The 26014-nt window shown below is 38.3% G+C and overlaps 6 protein-coding genes across 11 annotated transcripts; 3 read left to right on the top strand and 3 right to left on the bottom strand.

Annotated features, from left to right (window-relative positions):
* Positions 1-212: 212 nt before the first annotated feature.
* On the top strand, positions 213-1746 carry LOC113688245 (uncharacterized). The gene is made up of 2 exons (XM_027206004.2): positions 213-919; positions 1124-1746. The coding sequence occupies exons 1-2, from the start codon at positions 293-295 to the stop codon at positions 1526-1528; spliced, it is 1032 nt and encodes a 343-aa protein (XP_027061805.1). The 5' UTR covers positions 213-292; the 3' UTR covers positions 1529-1746.
* A 2629-nt stretch (positions 1747-4375) lies between these two features.
* On the top strand, positions 4376-8050 carry LOC113743201 (uncharacterized). 5 transcript variants are annotated; one of them, XR_003461037.2, is made up of 7 exons: positions 4377-4943; positions 5391-5609; positions 6510-6535; positions 6662-6921; positions 7484-7539; positions 7628-7819; positions 7937-8050. XR_003461037.2 is itself a non-coding variant. In XM_072049152.1 (5 exons), the coding sequence occupies exons 1-4, from the start codon at positions 4512-4514 to the stop codon at positions 6900-6902; spliced, it is 918 nt and encodes a 305-aa protein (XP_071905253.1). In that variant the 5' UTR covers positions 4376-4511; the 3' UTR covers positions 6903-6921; positions 7628-8050. The 5 variants fall into 5 exon arrangements, 3 of the variants coding, with proteins under 3 accessions (XP_071905253.1, XP_027126958.1, XP_027126959.1); XR_003461036.2 differs by having other exon boundaries at positions 7628-8050; XM_072049152.1 differs by lacking the exon at positions 7484-7539 and having other exon boundaries at positions 4376-4943; positions 7628-8050.
* LOC113743202 (uncharacterized) lies at positions 7811-9308 on the bottom strand. Its single transcript, XM_027271159.2, has 2 exons — positions 8748-9308; positions 7811-8600 (listed from the first exon to the last, which is right to left on the bottom strand). Exons 1-2 carry the CDS (start codon positions 8919-8921, stop codon positions 8040-8042), a joined length of 735 nt encoding a protein of 244 aa, XP_027126960.1. The 5' UTR covers positions 8922-9308; the 3' UTR covers positions 7811-8039.
* Positions 9309-12229: 2921 nt separating this feature from the next.
* LOC113687834 (uncharacterized) lies at positions 12230-14854 on the bottom strand. Of its 2 annotated transcripts, XM_027205356.2 has the most exons (3): positions 14412-14854; positions 13323-13879; positions 12230-12742 (listed from the first exon to the last, which is right to left on the bottom strand). In XM_027205356.2, the coding sequence occupies exons 1-3, from the start codon at positions 14682-14684 to the stop codon at positions 12589-12591; spliced, it is 984 nt and encodes a 327-aa protein (XP_027061157.1). In that variant the 5' UTR covers positions 14685-14854; the 3' UTR covers positions 12230-12588. The 2 variants fall into 2 exon arrangements, with proteins under 2 accessions (XP_027061157.1, XP_071905252.1); XM_072049151.1 differs by lacking the exon at positions 12230-12742 and having other exon boundaries at positions 13017-13879; positions 14412-14847.
* A 1526-nt stretch (positions 14855-16380) lies between these two features.
* LOC113688094 (uncharacterized) lies at positions 16381-19787 on the bottom strand. The gene has a single exon (XM_027205756.2). The coding sequence runs from the start codon at positions 19173-19175 to the stop codon at positions 16665-16667; it is 2511 nt and encodes an 836-aa protein (XP_027061557.1). The 5' UTR covers positions 19176-19787; the 3' UTR covers positions 16381-16664.
* Positions 19788-23783: 3996 nt separating this feature from the next.
* On the top strand, positions 23784-25721 carry LOC113687637 (uncharacterized). The gene is made up of 4 exons (XM_027205202.2): positions 23784-23994; positions 24733-24867; positions 25039-25125; positions 25246-25721. Exons 1-4 carry the CDS (start codon positions 23866-23868, stop codon positions 25486-25488), a joined length of 594 nt encoding a protein of 197 aa, XP_027061003.1. The 5' UTR covers positions 23784-23865; the 3' UTR covers positions 25489-25721.
* The last annotated feature ends 293 nt before the right edge of the window (positions 25722-26014 follow it).

Here is a 26014-nt window from a genome sequence, read left to right as displayed (position 1 = left end):
CTCAGTTAGTTATCCATAAACAGAGGGCCAGCACATGGGTTGGGGGGGTCTGTGCTGTCATAAGCTCGTGTTCCATCCTTCCATCCTTCAAGCAATTAAACCCTCTCCATCTGTGCTGACTTGTTCCAATTAAATGTGTCCACCTCCCCTTTCTCATCAAAATATAATTATATTATATTGTCTCCCAGATAATTATTATATTAGTCCAAGACTTCACAGACTTGCGTCCACATTATATTGATTGCGTAACAATCTAATATAGTATAGTATAGCATAATATGCCCAATCCCACATGGCCTTCCCAGTCAGCCCAGACAGCAGCTTTTTGTACAGAAGTCGGATGAAAGATCAAGAAATCCCATGTGGGCTTGCTGCAAGAACTTCTGTTTCTGCAGGTATGGAGGTGATTGATGATTCTTCTTGCGACTCCTCAACTTGTAAGCATCAAGAAATGGCGGAGGAGGAGCCTGGAGATCTCCTTGACAAGTCTTGGTTTTTTGGGAACTTGCTTGACAGAAAAACAACCAGGATGTGTAGATGGTATTCTGATCCTTGTCCTTCCTCTGGCTTAGCTGATGAAGAGATTTTGGTTGGAAAATCATATGAAGAAACCTTCTCATCGTTAAACAAACTACCACAAGGGGATGAGTTAACTCCTTCAGGGTTGATGAGAGCGCCGTCCTTGCCAGAAGAATCGACTTATCATGCAGGAGGAGGTACCTATCCTGCGCGCAGGGGAAGCAAATCAAGACTAGAGAAATCGAGTAACAATCTGTTTCGTGCACCTTCTCTTCCAACTTCTCTAGGAAGAGAAGAAACTCAAGATGAAGAAAGTGATTTTTCGATGAGCAAGTTGATTAGGCAAGCATCTTTGAATCAATCAGACCTGTTGCCCCCACGGCGGGTTCCGATTCCGAAGGTAGAAATCTTGCTTTTTTTAATCATCAATTTATACCTTGATCTACATGGCAAATCTTGTTCAACCTCTAGAAGGGTCCATGCATGAGCAGTTCATCATTTCATAGGAAATATTAAATCGCTATCATGATTGAGTTTATTGAATTTTGCTGCTGCATAGTTCAGAATCAAACCCGTTCTCTGAACGACTATAATTGCCTTCCAGGGTCTAACACAAAGTTCAAGCACACCTAGGCTGCGGCCGCGAAGAAAACCAGATTCGGAAAGCTGCAAAACAGAGAGCCCCGAAGGGGTGATGATCAGAAGGCAACACCCCCTTAATCAGGCCAAGTTATCAAGAAGCTCGAGTGACCTTATTGTAGAACTTCAAGGTCTTAAGGACTTGAGTATCAAATTTGACGACAAAGATTTAGGTCCAAGTCTGCAAGAAAAGAAGCAGCAACAGTTTTGTCTAAATGAAGGTAAGTTGAGGAAGTCCTATACAGCTGATCAGGCATGGCAGCCTGAGAACCCTGCATCTCCAATGGGCAAGAGGTCGGCAGAAGATATGAAAGCACAGATCAGATTTTGGGCTAGAGCTGTAGCCTCGAATGTGCGCCAGGAATGCTGATAACTAACCATACAATCATACATGTATGCTGATCATCATCTGAACTTGAGAATATGGGTTAGATCCTTGGATAGAATCATCGATTTTGGTAACACTCTGCAATTTCTATCATATATTTACCAGATTACTGCTGTAATTGATCTAAACACATTCTTTGGGTTTGGGTTAAGAAGGATTAAACTTTTGTCATTTATAGCAATAAATTCTGATTCAATCAATCAATCTTTATGCTTATGATTGTTGCTGGGCATTATTGATGTATGAGAAGCTATATAATATAACTCAGCATGTGATGAGAGGATTGCTTTCTTGACTTTTAATTAATGACCTGGAAACTGGCTGCCATCCCTACAAAATGGTAGAAAAATTGTGAATCAAACGAGCCATGATTGCCAATGCCACCCACTTGTCTGGCTAAATTTGCGCCCTTTTTCTGCGACAAAGGCAATAATTTGTCAATTCAGTAGTTATGAAAGAAAGTGGATAAAGACAAAATGACAATTGCAAGTCCAATTGCCAATGATCTGGCCCTTTTTTTTTCCTCTTCTCTTCTCTCTTTTTGTGTAGATTCACATTCTCTGTGTGTGGTTTGCTCTTTTAGTAGGTGAGTTAGTACTGGAGTTTGGATATGGAGTCATAAATGTCACATTAAAGTGCAAAGAAATTGAAGCAGACTCCTCTTTGTATTCAATGATTTCAAGAAGTTGGCCCGTGAAGATGAGAGCATTTCAACTGCTTCGAAAGGCAGGAATCATTCTTTCATCTTGTAATCCAACTGCTGCAACTGCAATGCATATAGGCCTAAGATGTTTGAGGATGAAGAGGTATATTGGTCAGGTTGCTTGTCAACTAGAAGGGTTCAAAGGGAGGATTGGAATTGGATAGAACAAGAATTTTTTTTCTTCTTTTTGTTTTGTGGGTGTGCTTCATATCATATAGAGTATAATTCGAGTTCTAATCCAAGTGCTGTATCCCAGACCAAAGCCTAAAGTTAAACCTCTGTTGGGAAATTGGGCTTCGGCCTAGTTGGCAGTCTTCTGGAAGGGAAAGAAAAAACCTTTGTTTGGTACATTGGAATACTCAGAATGTAAAGGTCTTTTCACCAAAAAACGTTTTTCGAGTCAGAATGATATTAAAAAAAATTTCCGTTCCAATGTCTCAGTATTTGGTACAATCAATTTTTAGATGTCGAAATGGAATAAATAAAATTGATTTAATTACCTTGAAATCTGTTATTAAGCATTGCATATTTTTGTTTATTCATGCTATGCTATTTGTTATCTTATATGAGGAACTTTGATTCCTTTTTTTGTACATTATGAATAAATTATGTACTTATTAAAATAATTTGATTTCAACATTTTATTATTTTTAAAATATGATATTCATTTCAAATTTTTTAAAATAACAATATAATTACTAACTTACAAAAAAATAAATCACATGAAGTTAAACATTCATTTTCTGTCTTTATTATTTTTTTCACTGTTTATGTCAAGTGCCAAAACAAATCCATATCCATTTGCACAAAAGTCTAAAAGAACAATATTATAAAATTAGCAAAGGAAAAATATTTAAAACCAACTAGAATGGTTTGTTACAAAATTATGGTAAATTACTGATTAAACTAACAAACAACCTACTAATTGGTAATAGAACATAGAGATGTAAGGATAAACTTGACCCCAGTCATTCGAAGATAAAGGTGGAAAGAACTTTACTTAGAATTTTGCAACGAACGGATTTTAAAAAAAGAAAAAAAAAAGGTTAGAATGACCTTTTCAGTGAAAAAGGTTTTTTTCCAACTCAAAAGGTTCATATCAAACATAACAATGGAATAGACAAACTGGAAAGGTCTCTCCATTTAAGGGAGAAGCGAGAAGATATGAACTTATTTAATATAGTCTGTTCAGGAGGAAAAGAAAAATTGTTCAGAAGATTTAAGGAGATAATAGAAGAAACCATCATATCATGCATATGTTTTACCAGTTGACATATCCTGCATTGACACTATTCATGCTCTTCTCCTCTCATCATCATTTAGAACTGCTAAATGAGTGAAACTCTTTGGCAGGGCTACAAACGAATCGAGCTGCTCACGAGCGGCTCGAGTCAAGCTCGAGCTCAGAATATTAAGCTCGTTAGCTCGCGAGCCGGCTCGTGAGCTTGAGTATATATATATTTTTTTTTATTTTTATTTTTATTTAATAATAAAATTACGTATATTATATATATATTTTTTTATTTTTTATTTTTATAATAAAATTACGTATATATCCTTAATATTTTATTATTTATTAAGAAAAAAATATTATTTTATTTATTTTTTTCGAGCTCGAGCTCGAGCTCGAAAATTGCCGGCTCGTCGAGCTCGAGTTTGGTAAAATTTAGTCGAGACTCGGTTCGATTAGCTCAAAACTCGATTCGACTCGGCTCGTTTGCAGCCCTACTCTTTGGGACCATACCATCTAAATTATCATGCATGAAAAAGTAACGTATGCTATGACCCTGGTGACTCTCTTAATTCTATTCTAAGTCCTGTATTCTTTGTTGCTAATGATTTAAGGTCAAGTTTAGGGTTCCAAATTCTGGAACTTGGGGGAAAAGTGCAAGTAAAATTCTAAGAAAACCAATTCCCTTTCATATCTTCAAACCAAATAAAAGGAATTATGTAGTAAATTCTGACTAAAACTAACAGGAATAAATCAAGAAAACAAGAAATTGTTAGAATCAAGACATTCATATTCTTTTGCAATGTTCAACTCCATTGCTTTCCTCTACCAATGGGGCATCATGGGACCGCGGAGATTTATCCCTGGTAATACCCAAGGGCTTTTCTATTTCCCTAAAAAAACACAGAAAAAAAATCAAGAGAATGAATTATGATTTTGGTAGTAGATCTCGCATAAAGAAAAAACTGAAAGTACAGAAGCAGAATCAAGAAGCATCACCGTAAACTCCTCCTTATCACTCAGGCCTCACCATGCCTACTCTAACTCTAAAATCACCCCATGCTCAAATCTTCCAAACTCCACCACATTGCTTCTTCCCCTTCCCTCAATCTTCCTCTTCCCTCCTCACCTTTTCTCCTCTGCCCATTTCCCTTTCTTCTCTTAACTTCCTCTGTAAGTCCCTCACAGCCACCATTTCCCGCTCTGTCTCAGCCCACAACCACCATACAACCACTGAACCATGGCTGGCCCAACTCCCAGAACAACCCAACACCACCGCCACTGTAGAAGAGGCACCTCCAGAAGAGGGCCCAATAGAAATCCCATCTTCCAGTCCTTCCGTTTTCGCCACCTCCGACAAGCCTACTCCCATCCAAACTGCCACCAGTGTCCTCCTCACTGGCGCCATCACTGTCTTCCTCTTTCGCTCCATCCGCCGACGAGCTAAACGCGCCAAAGAATTGGTATGTCAGTCCAACTATAATTGATGCCCCATTCTGTATGATGAATTTGGTAATTCTTTAACTTTAATTACTAATCCTGTATATTAAACTCTAATTGTTTCTGAATAGCATACGTTTTAATTTGCCAGTGGGATGATTATCGCTGTGTAGCAGCTGATTATTTGGGTGTTCTTGGTTTCTTGAGTATATATTCAGGTGTAAAGTTGGGATTTTTTTGCAGCTTTAGAGGAGTTTTTTAGCTAAAGTGTTGTTACTTTTAGGATTGAGGACTTGATGCATGCACTTTTATGAGAAGATGATGCCTTTCTGATACTGATAGGACGATATATAAGCTTGTATTGCAAGTTGTAATGCGATGAGTAGTTAGAAGAGGCATGTAATGTTTGATTATTTGTATCTTTGGGTGTTCTTAATGTGGAAAATTTGACTAACTCTTGGTGGGATTAGAAACTTAGGTCATCAGGAGCTAAGAAGTCGTTGAAGGAGGAAGCATTGGAGAATTTAAAGGTAATGGTGCCAACACCGATTGATGCTAAGTCTTCACCTTCACCTGTTCAAGCATTGCTGGGAGGTTTAACAGCGGGTGCCATTGCGTTGCTTCTTTACAAGTTCACCACCACTATTGAGGCTGCTCTCAATCAGCAACCACTTTCAGATAACTTCTCAGTTAGTCCTTTGATTAGCTTTAGCTTTATTCACGTAGGTTTGTGATATTGACCTGGTTACGTTTAACATGATATGTGTTGGGAAAAAAAACAGGGGTATGAAAGGTAAGAATTCATGTCCCAAATAAGATGCGTTTAAAAAAAAAAAAAAAAAAAAGTCTCAAATGAGATGGTTGCTCAAAACTATTGTACGTGAATTTTGTGACAATTTGCTTTATAGATAGTAGTTTGGTTTAGCTAGTGCATTTTGTTTCATTACATGCAATGAGAGAAAAAAGGAAGGAGTTTCAGTTTTTATTGTGAATAAATAACACACCCATAATCTATTATCACTACTCAAGTTCCCCTATGCAAGTCCAGAGTTGTGGTAAATTTCTGTGTGATACTACTTTTCCAACTCAAGAGTCAGCAATTTTTAGAGAAAATTGTTTGCGATACTAATTTTCTGTCTGATACTATAAGCTAATATAGTTGTGTGCTCAGAAGTGTTTAAATGATGAGTCATCATTGAAATGAAACTAGAGAGCAGTGTAACATTGTCATTAAAAGTTGTCCTAATATAGTTGTATGTTCAGGAATGTTTCTGTCTGATACTAGTTCTGGTTCATCTTGTGTCCTGTAATTAAGCATCTCCACAATGTAATAGTGCAATTGCATTATTACTTGCCTTCTAAAACCTTGAATTGTTGTTGATGCTTTAAAACTGATTAATCATGTTGAGATGCAAGTTACAATTATATGTACTCTCAAATTGGCATCCCTGCCATAATAAGCACTTTCATGGGACCCAAAGGAAAGAAGCACCTCGTTTATCATATTTCTGAACCTTCTTAGTAGCTTGACTCTTTTCTTGATTATTTTTCATCTTCGGGTGTTGAGATTATCTTTCTATGTATTCCAGGTTCGCCAGATAACCATAACCATCAGGTATGCTCTGTATCTGTATTATCTCATACAGCTATGTCCATTTAGCTGAGAGATCTACAAACTCTCCAAGCCACAAAGAAAAAAATGAGGCAAGATTTATAAACTCTTCTTATCATCTCCATGCAGGACTATTGTCAACGGTTTGTGTTACCTTGCTACATTTGTCTTCGGCATAAATTCTGTAGGATTACTTCTTTACTCTGGCCAGCTTGTGATCAACTCCTTTATGGGAGATTCTCCACCAAACGAGTCAAAAAATGGAGGTGAAGCACAGGTAAAATCATCAGATGAATCACCGAAAGGTCCCATTGACAGTTCTGGGATAAGGAGTCTTAATGAGGATCCAAGTTCAGATAGTTCACAATAATTGCAGATATAGCTAACAGGTTGGTGGGAACAGTTTCAGTTCCTTTTGTGTGCAACAGCCTCTCATATATGTATTAGTTTTTCTGGTAATGATCTACATCTCTGTATAATGACGCTTTTTATCTCTGCAGTCATTCCTAATTCTATTTTTGGTTACCTTAGTAGTCAACCTTTCTTCTTCTTTCTCTTTTTTTCCTTTTGAGTACAATTTACGTCTGTCTTGTTTATATATGTAGCTAGAGTTTCCAATCATTCTTTTTTCTTCTTTATTTCCTTCTCCCTCCCCCAAAACAAATGAGAAATATTAAGGCAAACTTTCCTTGCCCTATTAACTTGACACTGATATACATGACAAGTTTCATGGTGAAGATCAGTATATGCCATATTGTACATGATCTTCTTCTTGCAAAAATAAAATAATAATAATTATAAGCTGCAAAGCTGGTTTATGTAGCCATTTTTCTTCATTATTTTTTATACTTCTGTGTGACCATTTCCTAACTTGTAGAATTTATCCTTAAGATGAATATCTTCTGTTTAAAACTAATCTGTCAAGAAGCTAAATTCTTCTTTCATATGCAGACACCAAAGCCCTCTAGTAAACAAGATTGAATTTAGACTATAACATCAGGGCAGAGGTTAGCCATTGATTTTATTCAAGCTGAAGAAGGAAAATGCTGTTCTTAAATAGGTGTGCTGACATTAGTTTCACATGAATTTTCCCAGATGTTGTGTTTTTGAGAAGGTCTACGGAAACGGGGATCCCAGCGGTTGTAGTTAATTTGCCTCGTCTAGAACAGGCAAAAGGAAACTACTGATTCCCTTGTAAGTTACAAATTTGGAAGGAAATGAATGAACTGGAGACAAGGAAACTTCTGATTTGCTTGTATGCATTGTGGATCTTCAATCTTTGTAAAGGTAAAAAAATCTTTGATAAAAACTGTGTACAATTGTGAGTTACAATGTAAATTTTTTTGGTAAATTCAGCAAGAAAAAGGAGAGGTCGTGATTACTCTAGGTAATATTGTTGTATAGGACTGAAGAGTTGATTGCGTTTGAGAGATTCTGCATCGTCTGTAGTTGACTAAGCTTTCAGTCAGGAACCATATATCCAACTGGGAATCACCCGACTGACTGTCTACTTCCTTCCTTGTGGTCGTCTTTCATGATGCTCAACAGCTTTGGTGACTTTAGACACGTCCTGACCAATCCGTGGATAGTGATACAAAACTGTTGTATTTGCGTCCAGCCTAAGCAACAATCCCACCATGGTGACAGAGGAAACAAACATTGGAATTGGACCAAAGACCCACAGCAGAAAAGTGGTGGCTAAATAGAGCACCCTCATGCCAAATTCGTAGAAAATACTTCCTGTTATCATTTCCTTTTCAATGTAGCTCATAGGAACATCCGCGTTTGGCATGGTCATGAGAAAACTAGCATTAACCAAGCACCTTGAAGTTTGTACAAATGAGCCAAAGGCCACCAGGAAGCAGACAAGTAAAGCCACATACTTGATAGAAATAACTGAAGGACTTGTGGCTCCATATATAAGGTTGCTCGTAAAGACTGTCCTGTTAGAACTCCCCAGCCATGCTCCAATTAAAGAGCTCAGCACTAGAGAAATTGAAGACAGCGCAGATGCTGCTGACATGGTGTTGGCAATCACTGATAATGCCGGCCTGTCTTTGGCATCAATCTGCAGAACATTTTCAAGGTGCTCATAAATGAATGTGCCATATCAATCTGCAGTTTATTTTCAAGATCCCAGCAGAGAACCAAAAAGGTAAAAACTACTTGCACAAAGAAATCAAGAAAAAGAAAAAAAGGATGTGAAGTTACTGACCTCCATCATTCTTTCAACCCAAACTCTTCTGTTGTGATTCTCATATCCGATGGTTGTGGTGCTTGGATATCTGAGGTACCTATACAGAAGGAAGAGATGGTACCCGAACAAAATGAATAAACTCGCAGGTACCAGAATTACATCCAAGAATTCCTTCCTCCATGCCCCCCACATTCTTCCAGCTATGTCTTCTCCAAGAATACGAGTGTTTTTGCAGACAAAGAAACTATCACTCAACGTCAACCATCACTGCTAGTTATATTCTCCGCCACTCCAATATGGTATAATTGGAAAATGGCAACTCTTATAAGTTCCTCGTATCACCCTCCCGGTATTGAAGGTTTGAGCATGCTTTTGGCTATATTTTATTTCACTTATTTTATAGCTACACTCAACTGGAGATGATACTACTAATTAAATTATCATGTCATGTTGCAAAACTGCTATTGGATCAAAATGTTACGCGTTCCTTCACAGATGTTTTGTGAATAGAATATAGGACTGGTTGTTGTTGTTGTTTTCACCATTGATAGACTTTTCCTTATGGTACCTTTTTTTAAAAAAAAAAAATATCAAAGTGGCTATAGAACCCAACCTGATTGGTTCTTTTTTTTTTAGTTGATCAAGCTTGCTCATGCATGAGTCATGAAACGACGTGGTATCCAAATCCAGCTGCTGGAAAGTTATTATGGAGTATGGACGATTCCTTAGCGTGTCAACAAAATATTTCTCCTGTGATGCGTGTGGCGATTTTTCAAGCGTCCACTGCCAGTTTTTTCCGGAAATAATGGCCATAAAGTCATATTTTTAAAGCTTCAAAGTATTAAACAGAAGTTGAGTTCTCATTCAACACAAAAAGCAAGCCATTCAACGGCCAAAAGGGTGGGGGGTGGGGGAAAGCTACTTTTATCTTTACTGGTTGCTGATGCAAAAAATCACCATATCCTTGATAAAGGATGAACTCAATTGATATCTCTTCATTTCAAATCCACATTTTGTACAAATCTTGAGCATAAGTATGTACAATTTGATGCGTGGCCAATGGTGTGGACTCACTGCGAAGTTAAGAGTGAGTCCAAGAACTGGCTTAAACATCAAGCATATCAATAATAATTCGAAATACAAGAAAGTTGTAACAAGTCATAGATAAGAGGCCAACACTCAAAAGCCATTGTGAGAGGTAAGAGCCGGTGCTGCACTTGTAATACTGAAATGAAATAGCTTAGAGCAAGTAATATAGCAACTGAATGATGTGATACTTCTTGTTTTCTGCTCTTTGTGTGTGTGTTTTTTTTCTCCCCACCTTCAAGAAGAGAAAATGTGACAGTTCCTACTTGTGCTTATGGAGAAGTTCCGTAGTGGTAAATGCATGATGATTCCATATGACTATGCCATGTATAAATACCCACTAATTGTCATTTCTTTCTTGCTCACTATCTTGAGAGAGAGAGAGAGAGAGAGTTGCTATTCTTCGAGCTTAGCCAAGAAATAAGGATGGTATTTACATCAAGGAATTGAATTATTATTGGCTCCGTTTGGATTGCTTATTTTTTTAAAAACAAGTTTTTGAAATATAATATTACAGTAATATACAAAATTTCAACAACTTCAAAAATACCAAAAACAACCTCAAAAACAACCTCATCTACAGGAAAAAAAAAAAAAAAATTTCACCTACATTGCTACAGTAAAATATTTCAAAAACACCCCTATAACGGAACCATTGTTTTTTTCATTTGATTAATGGGTGGCTACTAGCAATCATTTAACTAAGATGCATCTCATTTTTTTAATGCAAGGAGAACAATGAATATGAATTTAGACAATCACATAATAAAAAATGTAATTTAAGTACACCGAGTGTTCATAGAGCAACCATTAAAAAATTCTTACTTTTTTATACAGCAAATGTTATATAGGTACCTTGACATGTTAGTAAAGTTTCCTATCTCCATTTTCTCTTCCAATTTTGGAGATAAAACTTACTTTTCTTTTCTCTCCATCCTTGCCTACTAGAACTTCCAAGTAAGAGAAACAATAAATAGAACTCTTTCTTATTGTTCCTTTTCTTTAAAGTTTCTTCCCATTTGTCAACTCCCAAAGGAAACCAAATAAGTTTACAAAGACTTTTGGAAAAGGAAATTTCTTCCTTGTGCTGGAAACCAATCATTCGTTAGTATTTCAGTCTCTCTCTTGTGTAATTTTTTCTTGGTCAACCTTGATTCCCGTTTTGTATATACTGGGGTGGACAAGGCTGGCAAACACAAAGTCAACGGCTAACTATGCCAACTGATATACAGATGTACGTAGCTTGTAGTATAAATTTGGGTGCCATTTCCAATCCAAATTGACAAGAGATCCTTATTATGCAATTAAACACTAGGGAAAAAGAGGTCTTAACTCTTAATTACATTGAAATTTCAAAATAGCAAATAGGTTAATGAATCTCAGAGATGCAAAATCCCATAAATCAAGAAAAAAGGGTATGAACAATGCAAAGATGTTTGAATTGTTACTGAAATTTTGGATGCAAAGACTCAAATAATATTAGAGTATGTACCAAAGTCATAAATCTACTCTGAAATTCCGAAAAAAGTGTTGTATCTAAAGCCTTGTTTGCGATTGCATTTTTTGCGCAAAAAAAAATTTTGAGATTCCGTGAGAATATTTTTATCACATTTTTCAATGACTTTCTTTATAACTCGTATATCACATCTTCAAAAAAATACTACTACAATATATAAACGGGCCCTAAGCTTTTAAAATCCATACTGTGTGCGGGGAGTAATCTTGGGCCAATTATTAATCATTTGGATTGTCTATCTGCACTCTGGGTCCAAGTTCGGACCATGATTCTCTTACACAAAACTCTGCGTAAATATATTCGAACTAGCTCAGCTGTGAGGGAGTTGGGGGAGACGAGAAGGACCCAACCCATTTAAGGACCCAGAATCACGTCAGAACCATCTATTGGAGTCAGATTGGGTTGGCTGAGAAACGTATATCATTTTTTTTTTTGTCACAACGGTAACATTTCTATAACCATAGGAGAAAGCCACTGAAGCAGCCATATACAGTGACAATTTGATAGAAACAAGAGTTGAACCCTTAATCTTCCAACACCAGGCAAAGGGCTAGTGGCGAGAAACGTATATCATCCAACATATGTAATCTGTCCTCTTCCTTTTCTTTTCTTTTTTTTTTTCCTATTTGGTTTGTGTGTTGAACAAATAGTTATGATTCTCATATTTATAAGAGAAAGTAGGTTATTGTATATGAATAATTTTTTAATAAAATATTTAGTATATATATATATACACGAGCGAACGAACGAGTGGGTGAGATGTATGTCATGTAATCTGATTTCAAATTTAAAATTCACTTTGTGCATATGTGACATACATCTACGTTTATTAGTATAAAAATTCGTCTACACTAACAGTATATAAAAATTTAATCCAATATTCCCCACTCTCTGCAGCAAATTTACCTCTAATGTGATGATTTAGTGGCATAATTTTTAAATTACTCTCATAATTCTTATGCATTAGTACACGCTATTAGACATATGATAAATTATTTTGTGGACAATACACACTTGGATTAGATCTCTCCTCTTTCCAACTTGAAGCAATTTGCCAAAAAGAAAAAGAAAAAGAAAAAGAAGAAAAAGTTAAAGTGCATAACTGAAAAGCCAATTGCAAGTCTGACGCAAACTTCACGTGAGGCTTCCCAAAGCACCAATCCTATGTTTGGACGTATGTTGCCATGCATTAATACACAGCAGAAGGTGCCAATTCGTTACTGAGGAGAAAAAGAGAAAAAGGCAGCTTTCAAACTTTTAAGGCTTCACCCCACCACTGTATATACAGCATTGGCCACTCCGCATTGTAAACCGGCAACAGTCCCTTTCTGCTTTTGCCGGATCCCCACTTTTTTCATCCATGGCCTTCTCCAAAGAGAACGACCCGAAGCATAGCATCAAAGTGAGTAACCTGGGGAAAAAAGGTAATATGGGAATGTAAAGTTAGGATCTTTAGACCTTTTAGAATCTAGGACGAATTGGTGGATAAGACTGGCAATATTGGAAAAGACAGCAATGCTTTGATCCTTTTCACAAAGCAAATTAAAGTTCCGGGGCTTGGAGATATTCATGTCAACAGACTTTTTGGTTAGGTAATAATCTGCTGTCTTGCTAGCTTCTCCACAAACAAATTTCACCACAATTTTACATTAGACTCTGTGTATTGTCGGACCCACTCCAACACATATTCCATGAAAACATACATTGGTGAACAAAACCTAAGATGTCATATACTACATGATGGACTAATTATTTTACGAACTTGAAAACAAAGGATTTCATTTCTTCTTCTTTTTTTATGCTTATGTACCATAAACATATATTCTAAGCATGATTTTCATAGCCCATCTACACAATGTATCAAAAGATCCAAACTCAGATACAAGACTTGCATTTAGTTCCTAATTCACTTTCCAATCGGCTATGCATGAAATGTGTGTTGCTTTCTTGATCTGACTCTAGTTTAAGGTTACTTTTGTATAGTTGGCTACCGTTCCGGTGCGATGATGCCTGAGGATCCCTGACCGTTCTTCTGCATGAGATGGCGAGTTCCGGATGGCTGGTACTGATGCAAAGGCGTGGTATTTGTATCTAAATGATGCAAAACTGCCACAGTGATCACCGAAGAAACCAGCATAGGAATCGGACCAAAAATCCACATGAGAAAAGTGATGGCAAAATAGAGAGCCCGCAAGCCAATTGACCAGAAAGTACTTCCTCTGATCACTGCTTTCTCAATCTGGAGCACAGGAATGTCACTATCGGGCGTGGTTATGAGGAAATTTGCAAGAACAAAGAACCCTGCAGTCTGAACAAAGCATCCAAAAGCCACCATGAAGCAGCAAAGAAGAGCTATGTATTTGATGGAAGCAGTTGACGTGCTCGTGTCTCCATAGACGATCCTGCTCTTGGTGATGATGGCGGAATTGCCCCCAAGCCATGCTCCAATAAGAGAGCATAAAACCAGTGAAATTGAAGACAGGGCAGTTGCTGCTGACACTTGGCTGGTGATCACAGATATTGCCATGCTTTTGTGACGACCTTCAACCTGCAATTCGTTTGCCAAAGAGATCAGTTGGTTTTTAAATTAATTTTCTATACATTGACAATGTATGCACTTTCATCATTGGATGCATGACATATAATCTGAATTTGAATTTAAAACTGAAATTTTGCATATGTGTCGTGCATCTAACCATGATAATATATACACTGTCAGTTCATATAAGATTTACTCTTATATATATATATATATATATATATATATATATATATATATGTCGTTAGCATAAAATCAATTCCTCTTGGCTTCAGGTTACAATTTGGCATGTAATGTGATTAGGGCAAATACAGTTGGCTTTCGATGAAATTGATACGGTATATTCATCTCAAAATTAGAAATACACTTAAAGATATATGTTAGGTTTTGTACATGATTTACACGTATAATAAAAATAAAATAACATTAATATACACCAAATCGTATAAAACATACTACAATAAAGGCACAATCACATCAAAATTTCTTGCTATTACAAACGAAAAAGTTGTGGGGAAGGGGGTGGATTTATGTCCCTGACCTGTACCATTCGGTCGACCCAAGCTCTCTTGTTGTGATGCTCATAGCCAATGACTGTGGTGTGTGGATATTTTAGGTACCTGAGGAGAAGGAAGAGGTGGTATGCAAACAAGATGAAGAAACCAACTGGCACCAGCACAAAATCCAAGTATTCCTTTCTCCATGTTAGCCCCATCAATCTTCCTGTCTTGCTCCAAAAATCCAAGTCCTCAATCTGTGTGGAGTTTGCGAGTGAAGTGCCAATCAATTTGATAATATACACATTGATTAACATTAGAAGCCTTTTTCTTTTTCTTTTTTTAAGTTTAGTTCGAAGCTAGTGGGTTTGGTAATTTCCAAGGAGTCAAACAAATACTTTACTTAAATGTTTGGTTGAGGAATGATGTAATTGATGTGTTCGTTCGAGTATGAACAAATGGTAACTCCTAAAATATTTCATCACACTGCTTGATCTCTCTCTCTCTGTGTCCCGGCGGCTAGTGGTTTTTTTGCAAACTTTTCCTCTTTCTTAAACGTTACTGGCTGATAAGGTAAGATTTCAGTTTGGACCTCCTGTGTAGGTGGGGGATACTGCTGAGGAAGCCTGCCTAAATATGATTAGCAAATCAAGAAACCAGTTTAACAGCGTCTAATTACTCTGTTACGGCTAGCTCACACTAAAGAAATGTTAATGCAGATGGGGTATAATATGATTGCTTGGCTTGTTTTCTTGTACTACTTCTCTGGGCTCTTTTTTATGCTGCTCTGGAGTAAGATATTTGTAATTCTAAACTTGGGAATTGGAGAACATGCCAGCGAAGTTGCTACATATGCTGCTAGTCAATTTCCGGTAGTTTAAGTAGAGAGCAGAGAAGATGCCGGAGAAGATTCCCTTGCATGCAGGGTTTATCTGGTAAAAGAAGCTGCAAAGTGCAAAAACACCAACTTAATTGATCCTCATCTCCCGACATAGTTTGAGGGATCCTCAATAAATATATTTTTTTAAAGGGATCCTCAATTCACTTATGCAATTGTGTTTGGATTGCAAGTTATAAAAAAACAATTCCAATGTTTTCGTCGACATATTTTTCAATTATATTTTTACCTTTCATATATCAAATCGTTACAGAAATTTTTCTATAAAAAATTCAGAAAAATACAATCCAAACAAGGATCTAACTCGGCTAGTCTTCTCTAACCTTCATACACCAGTAAGCAATTGCCATGGTTGAGGGCCATTTACCACGGTTGAAGACAAAAGGGCCGATTGGAGCTTTTAAAAATTTTAGATAAAAGAGAATTATAGTACTGTAAAAATCTCTGTTTGGATAGAGGATTATTAGCCAAAATTTATTTGCTTACATCTCATTACAATTTCCAACACACCTTTTTATCTTCCCAATTACCTTTTTATCTCACATACATCACATCAAAAAAAGTGATACAGTGAAAATATCTCAAATGTCACTGGACCTTTGGTCCAGTGGTCATCCCAAGCCTTCTTAGGCTTGGTGGTGCGGGAGGTCAAGGGTTCGAACCTTACCTCCCACAAAATTTGTCACATTATGTGACGGTTTTCATTGACCAACTTCGATGGAGTTTCTACTCACATCGAGTCCCCTCCCCCCTCCTCCTTAGAATAGGCTAGCTTAGGTTATAGGAATTCTATCGTATCGATAAAAAAAAAAAGAAAATATCTTAAATAATTTACAATCCAAACCGAGCCATGTGTTTCAAAGAAATTTCAAGAAAACTCGCAATCCAATGCTACCATCTTCTGCTGCTGCTGCTATTTGGTCAGCAATAGAATCCGAAGTCATGTCCCAAACATTCATTCCACTCTCCAATGCCAGTTCTATCTATCCATTAATTTCACATATGGCAATTTACACTCCAATTTCATTTCTTTGAAGCTATCATAACCACGTTCGTATTGATTTTACAAACCAGCAAAAATTCAAGGGGTAAAAAAAAGAAAAAGAAAGAAAAGATTAATAATTATACTAGTAATTACTACTTTACTACTCAAAAATTCATTACAAACGAAAAAAAAACAAAATTGCTAAAAGGGGAACATCTCATGTACAAACATGCTAAATAAAGTACACTACCAAGATACCTGTGCAAAGCAACACTGACTAGAGTTTTCGACTATCATAGAAAAGGGCAAAAAATGAAACTAAAAGAAAGAAAAACACACTAATACAATTTCCAGTACCACGCTAACCCACACACTACAGATTCGCTATCCTTTGCCACCTCAGCTTGGCTCGGCTCAGAACCCAACCCCAGCCGCGCCGACCCCGAACGTGGCACTACGATGCGGCTCAAGCTTCCTATTCTTCCAGAAACAAGCCTCCGGCATAAGCTTAGCCGCCGCCGTCCTCATGGGCTCGGACTTACACCTGGTCAACACAAACGGCTCGTAACCCCCGGCGTTCACCAGCTTCTGTTCAATCATGGCCGCCATGGACACAGCTGCTGCCGCCGGCAGAGAGCAGGAAGACCTCGGCGGCAGAAAAATCTCCGGCTGCTGTTGGGACATAAGCTCCTGCGGCGGTGGGTGTGGTTGTGGTCCCATTGGAGGAGGGGGAGGATGATTGGAGTCCGTGCAGCTGACTTCCTTCTTGGGGTCCTGTGGAGCGTTGACTAATTTCTTGTTGGTGACAGCTGCTGCCGGCCGCCTCTCCGGTAACCATCGGACGAAGTCCGTACTGCAGACCCATGTCTCCTTGGAAACTTCCATTGACAGCTTCGGCTCACACATCATCAATAGCAAACATTCCGGCAGCGCATTTGACGATGATGATGAGTTTTCCTTTTCTTTATCCTCCTGGATAGTCTCTTTCTCTATGGTGGTGCCTTTGGCTTCATCATTTTTATCAACTTCCACATCTTCGTCATTCTCCTCTTGAGGCGGTTCTTGGCTTTCTTGCCCATCTGCTGCTTCAATTTGCTCGACCTTTTCACTTTCAGAGGCGTTTTCTGCATCATCAGGTTCAGATAACAAAAAGGTAGTGGTCATCTGTTTTGTTTCATCATTTTCTGTTTCCTCCTCCTCCAAAGATGTAGATGTTTCATGTGGGATTTCTGCCTCGTCTTCGATGTTTGACTCGTCTGTTTTTGCTTCATTTTCTTCTTCCGGAGCAGCTTCTTCTACAGGAAGGAATTCTACCGTTGCTTCTTTCTTCAGTGCTTCGCTTTCAGAACCCTCCTCCTGTCTATCTGAGCTTTCTTCAGAGGACAATGAATCACAAGAAATTGGCATGCTCTGTTCGTCTTTCTCCTCTTCCACAACCTGTCCTTGAATCAGATTTTTCTCCATGTTTTCTGCCATTTCCTCATCCAATAAATCATCTTCAAATGAATGTAAACCTGTTTCTACTTCTTCTTCTTCATCAGCCTCTTCACTTACCATCAATGCCTGCATTTTCCCTTCGCTCACTTCCAATCCCTTGCTGCTATGCTTGCTTGGCTTCTCAACTTCAACTTCTTCTTGAACAAATTCTTGCATTTCATTTGCCAAGATTGCTTCTTTTTCCAGCTCCTCCTCTGCCTCTTCATTGCTCTCAGCTGAAACCAACTGTTCCACCACTTCATCCCTTACTTCCACCTCTATTTTGGCGTCCTCGTTTACAATTTCAAGATCCTGTGCAGGTACTTCCACCAATTCGCCATTTCCTTCACCATTCTCCTCCTCTGCTTCATTTTCATCATCTTTTGGAGCAGGGGACTCCCAGAATCTATTAGCAAGAGTAGCCACCTTCATGGGATCAGATCTACACCTCATCAACAAAAGAGCGTTCTTGGGAGGGACACAAATGCTCACTCTAGCTTTCTCTTCTTCTTCCTCGCCCTTCACTGCAATCATTTCTTCCTTAAACTCCATATCCTCGAAAACATGCCTTCTTGAACTCCTCATTGACGCCCTCTCCCTCGCCTCTGTTCTGACCTCCTCATCTCCACCACCTACAACCAACTCTATTTCCCTACTCTTCCCACCCTCGCAATCCTGCAATGCAACAAACCATCTGGCAAATACAGCCCCACATGAACTCTGCCCACTATTATCATTACCATTATTCCCCTCTTCCCCGTGCCCTTCCTGCCCAATATTACCAGCCTTCTCTTCTCTCTCCCTGTCATTTGTCGAAAAACAAGATGACCGGCAAGGAAACAAGCAGCTAAATTCAGCTCCAAATGCCCTTAAGCCCTCACAAATCGTCACAGGCAAATGCACCCACCTCTGATTCCTCTGTGGTAGACATTCTTGCTGCTGAAAATGGGAGCTCGAGTTCGCCGGTGGTGCATACCTCTGTTGTTGCTGAGTCCTATTAGAAGCACCTAATTCTTCACCACTAATTTTCAAGTCATCGTTCGACAATTGCTCTACTTTCCTAAAACTCGCCTCCCCAGTACTTCGCCTCCTTGACAAACTTCTCGTTTGCTTTACTTTCTTCTTGGTCTTAACTCGCACCTGCCCAATGCAAGTGACCTTTGGGGAAGAAGGTTCCGGGTTTTCGAATGCGCAGCCTCTTTTTTTCCCTCCCGTGGGGAACATTGGAGAAGCTTGGCCGCCCTTGATGCTTCCATTAGTCCTGAGTCTCCTGCTGAGAGATGTAGGCAGAGAAATTGGAGGGTCACGAGCCCGACCTGGGCTTAGAATAGATTTGGCTATTTTCATTGAAGATGAAGCAGAAAGGCGAGATGTGAAGCAGACGAAGAGCTCACTGCTTGTGCTAGCTGTGCCTGGAGTTGTTCTATGATGGGGTCTATCTAGCTCCATTTCTTCGGGTGTTAAATTTTTCTTTTCTTTTCTTTTTTTTACGGTTTTACCGATCTATCATGTAGCTGGGGGTGGGGGCAAGGAGGTAGAGTTTTTGTGCTGTCTCGGGGGGCATGAAACTGTGAATGAAAGTGATTAAAGCTGCGTGGGATTTTAATGGTGGGATGCCAGAAGTACACAGCAGCAGGCAGAGAAGCGATGAGAGGAAGACTGTGAATTCGTGCGCGTTGTAGTGGACTGTATAGTGAAGTGAAAAGTTGGAAACAGACTCATGATAGATAGACACATGAAAATCTATCAGAGTGAGTGAATGAGAGAGGAGTAATGAGAAAGAATAGAATAGAACAGAACAGGATAGGCTGTTGATGAGGATGACGATATGCTCTGTTTGTCTTATAGCTAAAAAGTAAAGATTACGTTAAGGAGCCTTTTAAGGGGCATTCGGGTTTCATCACAAAAATGTAATGGAGTGAGTGATAGATGCCCTTCAACCAACTCATAAATTCGGTGGCCATTCTTCCCTTCTAAGTTCTACTACTAAAATCTGAGGGTTGAGGGGGCGAATGGGCAATGCAGGAGGGAAGGAGCTTTCTGAAGATACATACATTCTGACAAGTCACAAAGCATACAATAACAAAGCATGTGATGCAAAATTGCAAATACTACTATCAGTTATCTCTGCTATCATTATTGCATTCTTGGTATCATTATATGCATGAGAATCTTGCCTTGCTTGGATTGCTTGTTTTCGTCGGAAAATATTATCGTTTTTCGTGATCATATTTTTCTATCACCTTTTTCCCTCACATATATTAAATCGCTACATTAATTTTTCCATGAAAAATGACGAAAAATACAATCCAAACACAACATTCAATTGCTGTTCACTCGAATGGTTTCATGTAAAGCTCCATTATCATCTGTGTTAACTACAGAAGTGGCAAGATTGCACAATGTTTTTTATTATTTGGGGCTTACATGTTACTCCATTTTGAGACCCTCTCGTGCATTTTGCTACACTGAAAAAATGACACTAAGGTATATTTCAACACTCACGAGTCTATACATTTTTGGCCAGAAACTGGATAAATTTTCATGTTATGAAAAAATATGTTGGGTGCCATTGGCCTTTTTGCCTCAAAGTTTAGCTCAAAAGATAAGGCATTCTACCCCTTTCACAACTACGGGGTAAACTCAACAATATTCCTCTTACACATTGGGACCTAGGTTGATTCATCGGACGGGCAAGCAACATTAAAGTGTCTATTGGAAGGAGTTATCATTTAATTGTTTACTAGGATGATTTGTGGTAATCAGGTTTTGATACCAGTATTGGGTGCTGACAGGCCTTCTTATCTCAAAAGTCCGTTAAAGGGAGTTGTTTTAACTTGGTTCTAATACCGGTGTTAAGTGCTATTGAGCCTTCACGCTCCGGACATTAGCCAAAGGGGTGGTGAGACTTTTTTCACATTTATAAATAATCAAGTATCCTATTCATTTCATGATCGATGTGAAATAAATTCAACAAAATATACAGAACCCATTACTTTATGACCACGTACTTGCCCTATTTACAAAAATTGAAACTTGAAGTTAAGTATTACCTAATCATTGATTAAAGCCCTCCTTGGTTTCTTAGGTCATCATCCAATACAGTGTAGTCAATTGGTAAAGCCACTATAGTCCACAGAATAGTTGAGTAATGATCAATAGATGATTATGATGGAGAAGCAAGTAATTGTTTGGACAGCAATTTATTTGGCCAAATATATTTGCTTACATTATCATTACAATTTCCAATACACCTTTTTACCTTCCCAATTACCTTTTTATCTCACATACATCCCATCACAAAAAATGTTACAGTAAAAATATCTCAAATAATTTACAATCCAAACAGAGCAAAATTTATTTAATGTTACTCTAGCAAGATAAGTGGAATGTGATGCAAAATCCTCTATGAACGTGGCCAGGTAATCTCTCATATGGACAATTAGCAACAGGACGAAAATAACAAAAAGATGATAATGCCCTCTCGTCACTCACGGCTGAACTGGCTGCTCTCTTGGGAATGTCAATCAACGCCACCATCCATCCTTTCCTTGTACCATTATTTAGTAGTATTGTGTTTGGGGAGTTCATCCATTCCTCTGATTCTCCTGGTTTTTACAAGATGAATGGCATTTTTGGTATTATGCCCTAAATAGAAGGGTAATTTGGAAGTCAAATCACATGGCTGGTCGATAGGGACGAGGTTGAAAGAGGAAAGAATCCAAGGGTGCATGCACGTGACTGCAGTCCTGTTGGGAAGAAAGAAGCTATATTAAGCTAAATGTTTTACCAAATCATAGACCATGACTTCCTGGACTCACTCGACTTATGTCACGTGCAAAACAATCGCGGCAACGGTTTAATAATTACTACTGCTACTTAACTAGTATTAAACACGAGTTAATATGACATTAAGCGAATTAAATATTTGACACGCGCTTGACCGGAGAGTTGGTCTGAGGATGTGTCCAAGACCAAATGCGTCGTTGGCAGAAGGGATCTGTTGCTTTGCTAGTTTGCTTCACCCTTCACGCACAGCATGGATAGCTGCGCGGGCATGAGCGCGTGAGGTAGAGAAAGTGAGCGCCATCATCATCCTCTACGTCTGTGCCCAACTCTCCTTGTCAAACTTCAATTAATAGCACTTGCCCACGTCAACAATCATTTTTTTAAGGTTGATCTGACGTGGCATTAGCTTATTAGTTGGTCTATTACTTTTAAGGTAGAGGTTGTGCGCAGAGTATTTTAGCACTGGCAGAAGGCAAATGAAACAAATAATGGTTAAGAAGAGGGTAAAACATGGGTTCAAACTTCTAAGTGAAATGATGACTGAAATAATAATGTGGGACAAGTGTTCCTTGAAGAAAAGGGCTTTTGACCAAGACCACGGAAAGATGACAAGACCAGTTATGAATTAAGTAAGGGGGCAAAGTGATGGACCAAAAGTTCCTACTTTTGTTAAGGGGGTAAGTACTGCTAATGAGGAGTGGTAGACAGCAAAGGCCATTTTTGGTTCTCTATAAAGAAAGCCCAACTGCCACCAGGACAAAGCAGCCATCTCGCCTTGTGATCACTGTCAATCACTTCCTTAGGCCTTGTTTGGATGCCGATTTTCGTCGAAAAATTGCGTCGTTTTCCGTGATCACATTTCCCTATTACCTTTTTTTCTCACATACATCAAATCGTTACAGTAATTTTTCTATGAAAAATCACGGAAAATGCAATCCAAACACAACCTTAAGTTTTGATCGTGCTGGGATGTCAAATATTCAAACAATTGTCCATCAATTTGTCATTATATGTTATTATCTTCAGTGACTTTCTTCCATGGAGTTTCTACTTCCATCGGCTCTCCCTTTCCCTAGATTAGGATAGATTAGACTATAGAAATATGCTGTGACAAAAAAATAATAATAATAATAAAGAAAGCCCAACTGTAAGTGAAAAGGGAGTTTTATTCCACTTTAATTAGTTAAGTCAGTGATCAATTCCACCTCACATGGAAAAAAGGATCACGCAGTCCTCACATCACTAAACGATTTTGCTTCATTAAAGATTAAAAATGACTCTTGATGGAGAATAAGGACCAATTGGCAGCAACTGCAAAAGAGAGGGGCTTCAGCAATTCTCAGCCTATTTCCATGCCCAACACTTCATCACCAGGCCGATTCTTTTGCTAACTCAACACGTAGACTCAGGCCCATTGCTTCGAAAGCTCATGCAAGCAAATTGGGCTCTTGGCACTAAACTAATAGAGCCAAAATCTTCTTCTTTTTTTTTTTTTTTTGGCACTTTTGGTGCAAGGAGAGGGACTTGAAGCATTATAAGAGATAAATGAAGGGTTTCAGTTGGAGACCTGGTCAATTACGGCTTGTTTTTAGTTGGTTATTTTAACTAGTTTTAGATTCTGATTCTAGTTACTAAATTTTTATGATGATCTCGGTTGCTTCTGTATTTTGATTATAGATTTTGTGAATCACTGCAAAAGTTAAAATCTATAATCATCAAAATAGTAATTTTTACAGATTCCAATTATTTTTAATAATTATTTACCGATCACTAAAGCAACCGAGAACAAAGTCTTAGTCAGTGCCTCAACCAACTAAAAAGGTAGATAATAAACTAGTGCCTCTCAATGCATTTTGGCATTTGAACAAGTTCAAAGTTAAGTTGAAACTTTTTTTGCTATCTGCTCTTTTGAGAAAAACATCGGACAACACTTGTTTAAGATTAGCTCCGTTCAAATTATGGTTCAGGGCCCCAGTTTTAAAGAGGAAGTGGTGGCAACAAACCCGAAAACATATTCTCAAGTTTATTTATTATAATTATTATTAGGCCCAGTCCAGTAGCATTTTTCTATGGGTTGGATTGGTGAGGGTGGTGGGGGGGGGGGAATAATGACATTGATGAAATAGACGATAGCGCAGAGGCATAGAGACCTGAGTATTGTGCTGCGCTGTGCTATTCTTCTTCCTCAAGAAACTGTTTTTTTTTTTTTTTGGGCTTTATCTCAACCCAAACTTTGAACTAAATATCATCGGAATATGCAACACAACAGTTGAACATGTGATCAAATTAGTTGCGGCGTAGAAATTTGAGTAGAGTAAAGCAAAACTGGGGACAGTTAAACAAAACAACAATGATCATACCAGTTATTAAGCTTGGAACGCTTGCTCTGAGGACCATCTCAAAGCCAATCGCTAATAGGCTCAAGAAAGATGCCGGTTTGCACCCCAAATTTCGTGATTTCATCATCAACATTGCTCAGGTCTAATTTTTCCAACCCACATCATCTTGATTTCATCCTACTTTTTATGTCATTTAAATATTTGTTTCGGCTTTTTACGTTGGCTCAAGTTTATCGTTTTTTTTTTCCCTTTTCTTGCTTGCATGTAATTGCAAGACGAAGTATTGATCATTGCTGCATATTGCAATTTCTTTATTAACAAAACCATGGATGGATTTTTTTCTTTTTAATCAGTAAACCAAAGAAGTACGTACCATCAATTGGTTCGTGTGACTGGCAAGAGGCAGCTGATTAACTAAAACCGAACCCATTGTCCTTTATCTCAAATCAGTTCAACTGGTGTAGCTCTTATCATGGTTTCCTTTGTAGTTGGAGAATAGATAGGCATTCTACTACTATATCCTCTTGAGGCATTTCTTTTCTTGTAGTTTATGATATGAAAGTCCTTTTTCGGTCATAAAAAAAAAAACTCATCCAACTGTGATCTAACAAATATAGGATGGTGTTAGAGGAGAACTATAGTATACAACAGAAAATGTGTTCTTTATTTTCAATGTGGTCACTACTGGTTATACTTTTGGAGAGATGGTTTAGAGTACTTACATTTTCCTTTTATCTTTTATTGGGCTGGGAGGTGTTTTCTTCTATATCTGAGTGCAGTTAGGTTGAGCTTGGAGGGTAACGTCAGATTATTTATGCACATTCTATGCTAACACCCCAATGCAGTTTTGATCCTGATTTGTTTTTCTGTTAAATCAGGCAAATCACAGATTCTCGACCATCATGCAAAGGCGAATTTATGGATATTCATCAGATCTTCTGATCCGCCCGCTGAATGAGGAGAGGGCGGTACAAGCAGCCGCAGATATTCTTGGAGAACTCTTCGTCTTCTCAGTAAGTTCTGCAACTGCAATTTGATCATGCTCTTGATGAGATGGCTAATAGACTGATAGTTAGTAGTCGTAACTTGGTAAGATAAGATCCCTAAAAATTCCAGGTATTGTTCATTAGCGCCTTTCACCGGACTGTTATCACAATTTTCAAGTTCGTTAGTACTTCGTTTAGGTAGCAGGACTTGCCATAGTCTATGAGGTGCAAAGAAGTTCAAGAGCAGAGGCTAGGAAGGAGGAAAAGAGGAAGCAAGAAATGGAGGTGATGTCTTTTAATTCTTGTGTATAATCTTCGCATCACTTGCCAAGGATGGTCACTTTTCAGCTCTTGCTTCTGGAAATTTGAGTCAATGACAATTAACTCGGTAATTTTTTTGATTAGGCGATACAGCAAAAGAACCAAGAACTAGCGAAAGAAGTTGAAACTCTAAAGAATAAGGTGGAAGCAGTTGGAAATTTGCAGCGCAAATTGGAAGAGGTGGAGCTGGCTGCCAAAAGATGCAGTTCCTGGAACTTGTTCAAGTTGTGGAATGCTCAGACACCTGCTTACAGATCGGAAAGCAGACTCAAGCAAGCAACACAGGAGAGTTCATGCACTGACTTGGACACAATTGGATACAATTGACACACAAATGTTGCCGCCTTGTTCGTCAATAGAAACATGCTCTTTGAAAGCTGTACTACAAGTTGCCCTCTGTGTGCACAACTGTTTAGCGTATTTTCCTAGCAATTACTATGGTGTGAAAGTGAAAACTTTTCACCACATTTTGATGAGAGAGGAGAAGTTTTTGCTAGTAATTTGCTGATGCTTGCCCTCCATACTTGAGCTTTCAATCTGTGAAGCTGGTTTCTAAGCTGAATTGATTTTGTTCGGATGGTTACCGAGTATACTTGGGTGAACGTCCGGCATGCAATTTTTTTCTGTTTGTTAAATTCACAAAGCGACATTGCAGTGCCTTTCCTTTAATCATATAACACAAGCACTCTCCTTGGCTTATGTACTTCCAATGATACGTGGGAGCGGGCATTGCCAAGTGAGTTTAAAACTTGAAAGCAAGAAAAATTAGTCACTGGAATTTTGATTCACCAATGTTAAAAGTGCCCCGACGATGCTTGTGAAACTCTTTTATCCCAAAGACCAAGTTTTTTCT

Source organism: Coffea arabica, chromosome 5e, assembly GCF_036785885.1.
Source record: "Coffea arabica cultivar ET-39 chromosome 5e, Coffea Arabica ET-39 HiFi, whole genome shotgun sequence".
In the NCBI taxonomy this organism is placed as follows: Eukaryota; Viridiplantae; Streptophyta; class Magnoliopsida; order Gentianales; family Rubiaceae; genus Coffea; species Coffea arabica.
This window is presented reverse-complemented; position numbering and strand designations above follow the sequence as displayed.

Bases quoted from the DNA above. Each gene is read 5' to 3' on its own strand.
- LOC113687637 (XM_027205202.2), top strand. From the start codon at position 23,866: ATGATCATACCAGTTATTAAGCTTGGAACGCTTGCTCTGAGGACCATC. The intron at 23,995-24,732 runs GTCTAATTTTTC...CTGTTAAATCAG, and splicing joins TCATCATCAACATTGCTCAG to GCAAATCACAGATTCTCGAC. The intron at 25,126-25,245 runs GTGATGTCTTTT...TTTTTTGATTAG, and splicing joins AGAGGAAGCAAGAAATGGAG to GCGATACAGCAAAAGAACCA.
- LOC113743201 (XM_072049152.1), top strand. From the start codon at position 4,512: ATGCCTACTCTAACTCTAAAATCACCCCATGCTCAAATCTTCCAAACT. The intron at 4,944-5,390 runs GTATGTCAGTCC...TGGTGGGATTAG, and splicing joins CTAAACGCGCCAAAGAATTG to AAACTTAGGTCATCAGGAGC. The intron at 5,610-6,509 runs GTTAGTCCTTTG...TATGTATTCCAG, and splicing joins CACTTTCAGATAACTTCTCA to GTTCGCCAGATAACCATAAC.
- LOC113688094 (XM_027205756.2), bottom strand. From the start codon at position 19,175: ATGGAGCTAGATAGACCCCATCATAGAACAACTCCAGGCACAGCTAGC.
- LOC113687834 (XM_027205356.2), bottom strand. From the start codon at position 14,684: ATGTTAATCAATGTGTATATTATCAAATTGATTGGCACTTCACTCGCA. The intron at 13,880-14,411 runs GTCAGGGACATA...AACGAATTGCAG, and splicing joins GGGTCGACCGAATGGTACAG to GTTGAAGGTCGTCACAAAAG. The intron at 12,743-13,322 runs GTAGCCAACTAT...TTTTTTCCCCAG, and splicing joins GGCATCATCGCACCGGAACG to GTTACTCACTTTGATGCTAT.
- LOC113743202 (XM_027271159.2), bottom strand. From the start codon at position 8,921: ATGTGGGGGGCATGGAGGAAGGAATTCTTGGATGTAATTCTGGTACCT. The intron at 8,601-8,747 runs GTCAGTAACTTC...AATGTTCTGCAG, and splicing joins GGGTTGAAAGAATGATGGAG to ATTGATGCCAAAGACAGGCC.
- LOC113688245 (XM_027206004.2), top strand. From the start codon at position 293: ATGGCCTTCCCAGTCAGCCCAGACAGCAGCTTTTTGTACAGAAGTCGG. The intron at 920-1,123 runs GTAGAAATCTTG...ATTGCCTTCCAG, and splicing joins GGCGGGTTCCGATTCCGAAG to GGTCTAACACAAAGTTCAAG.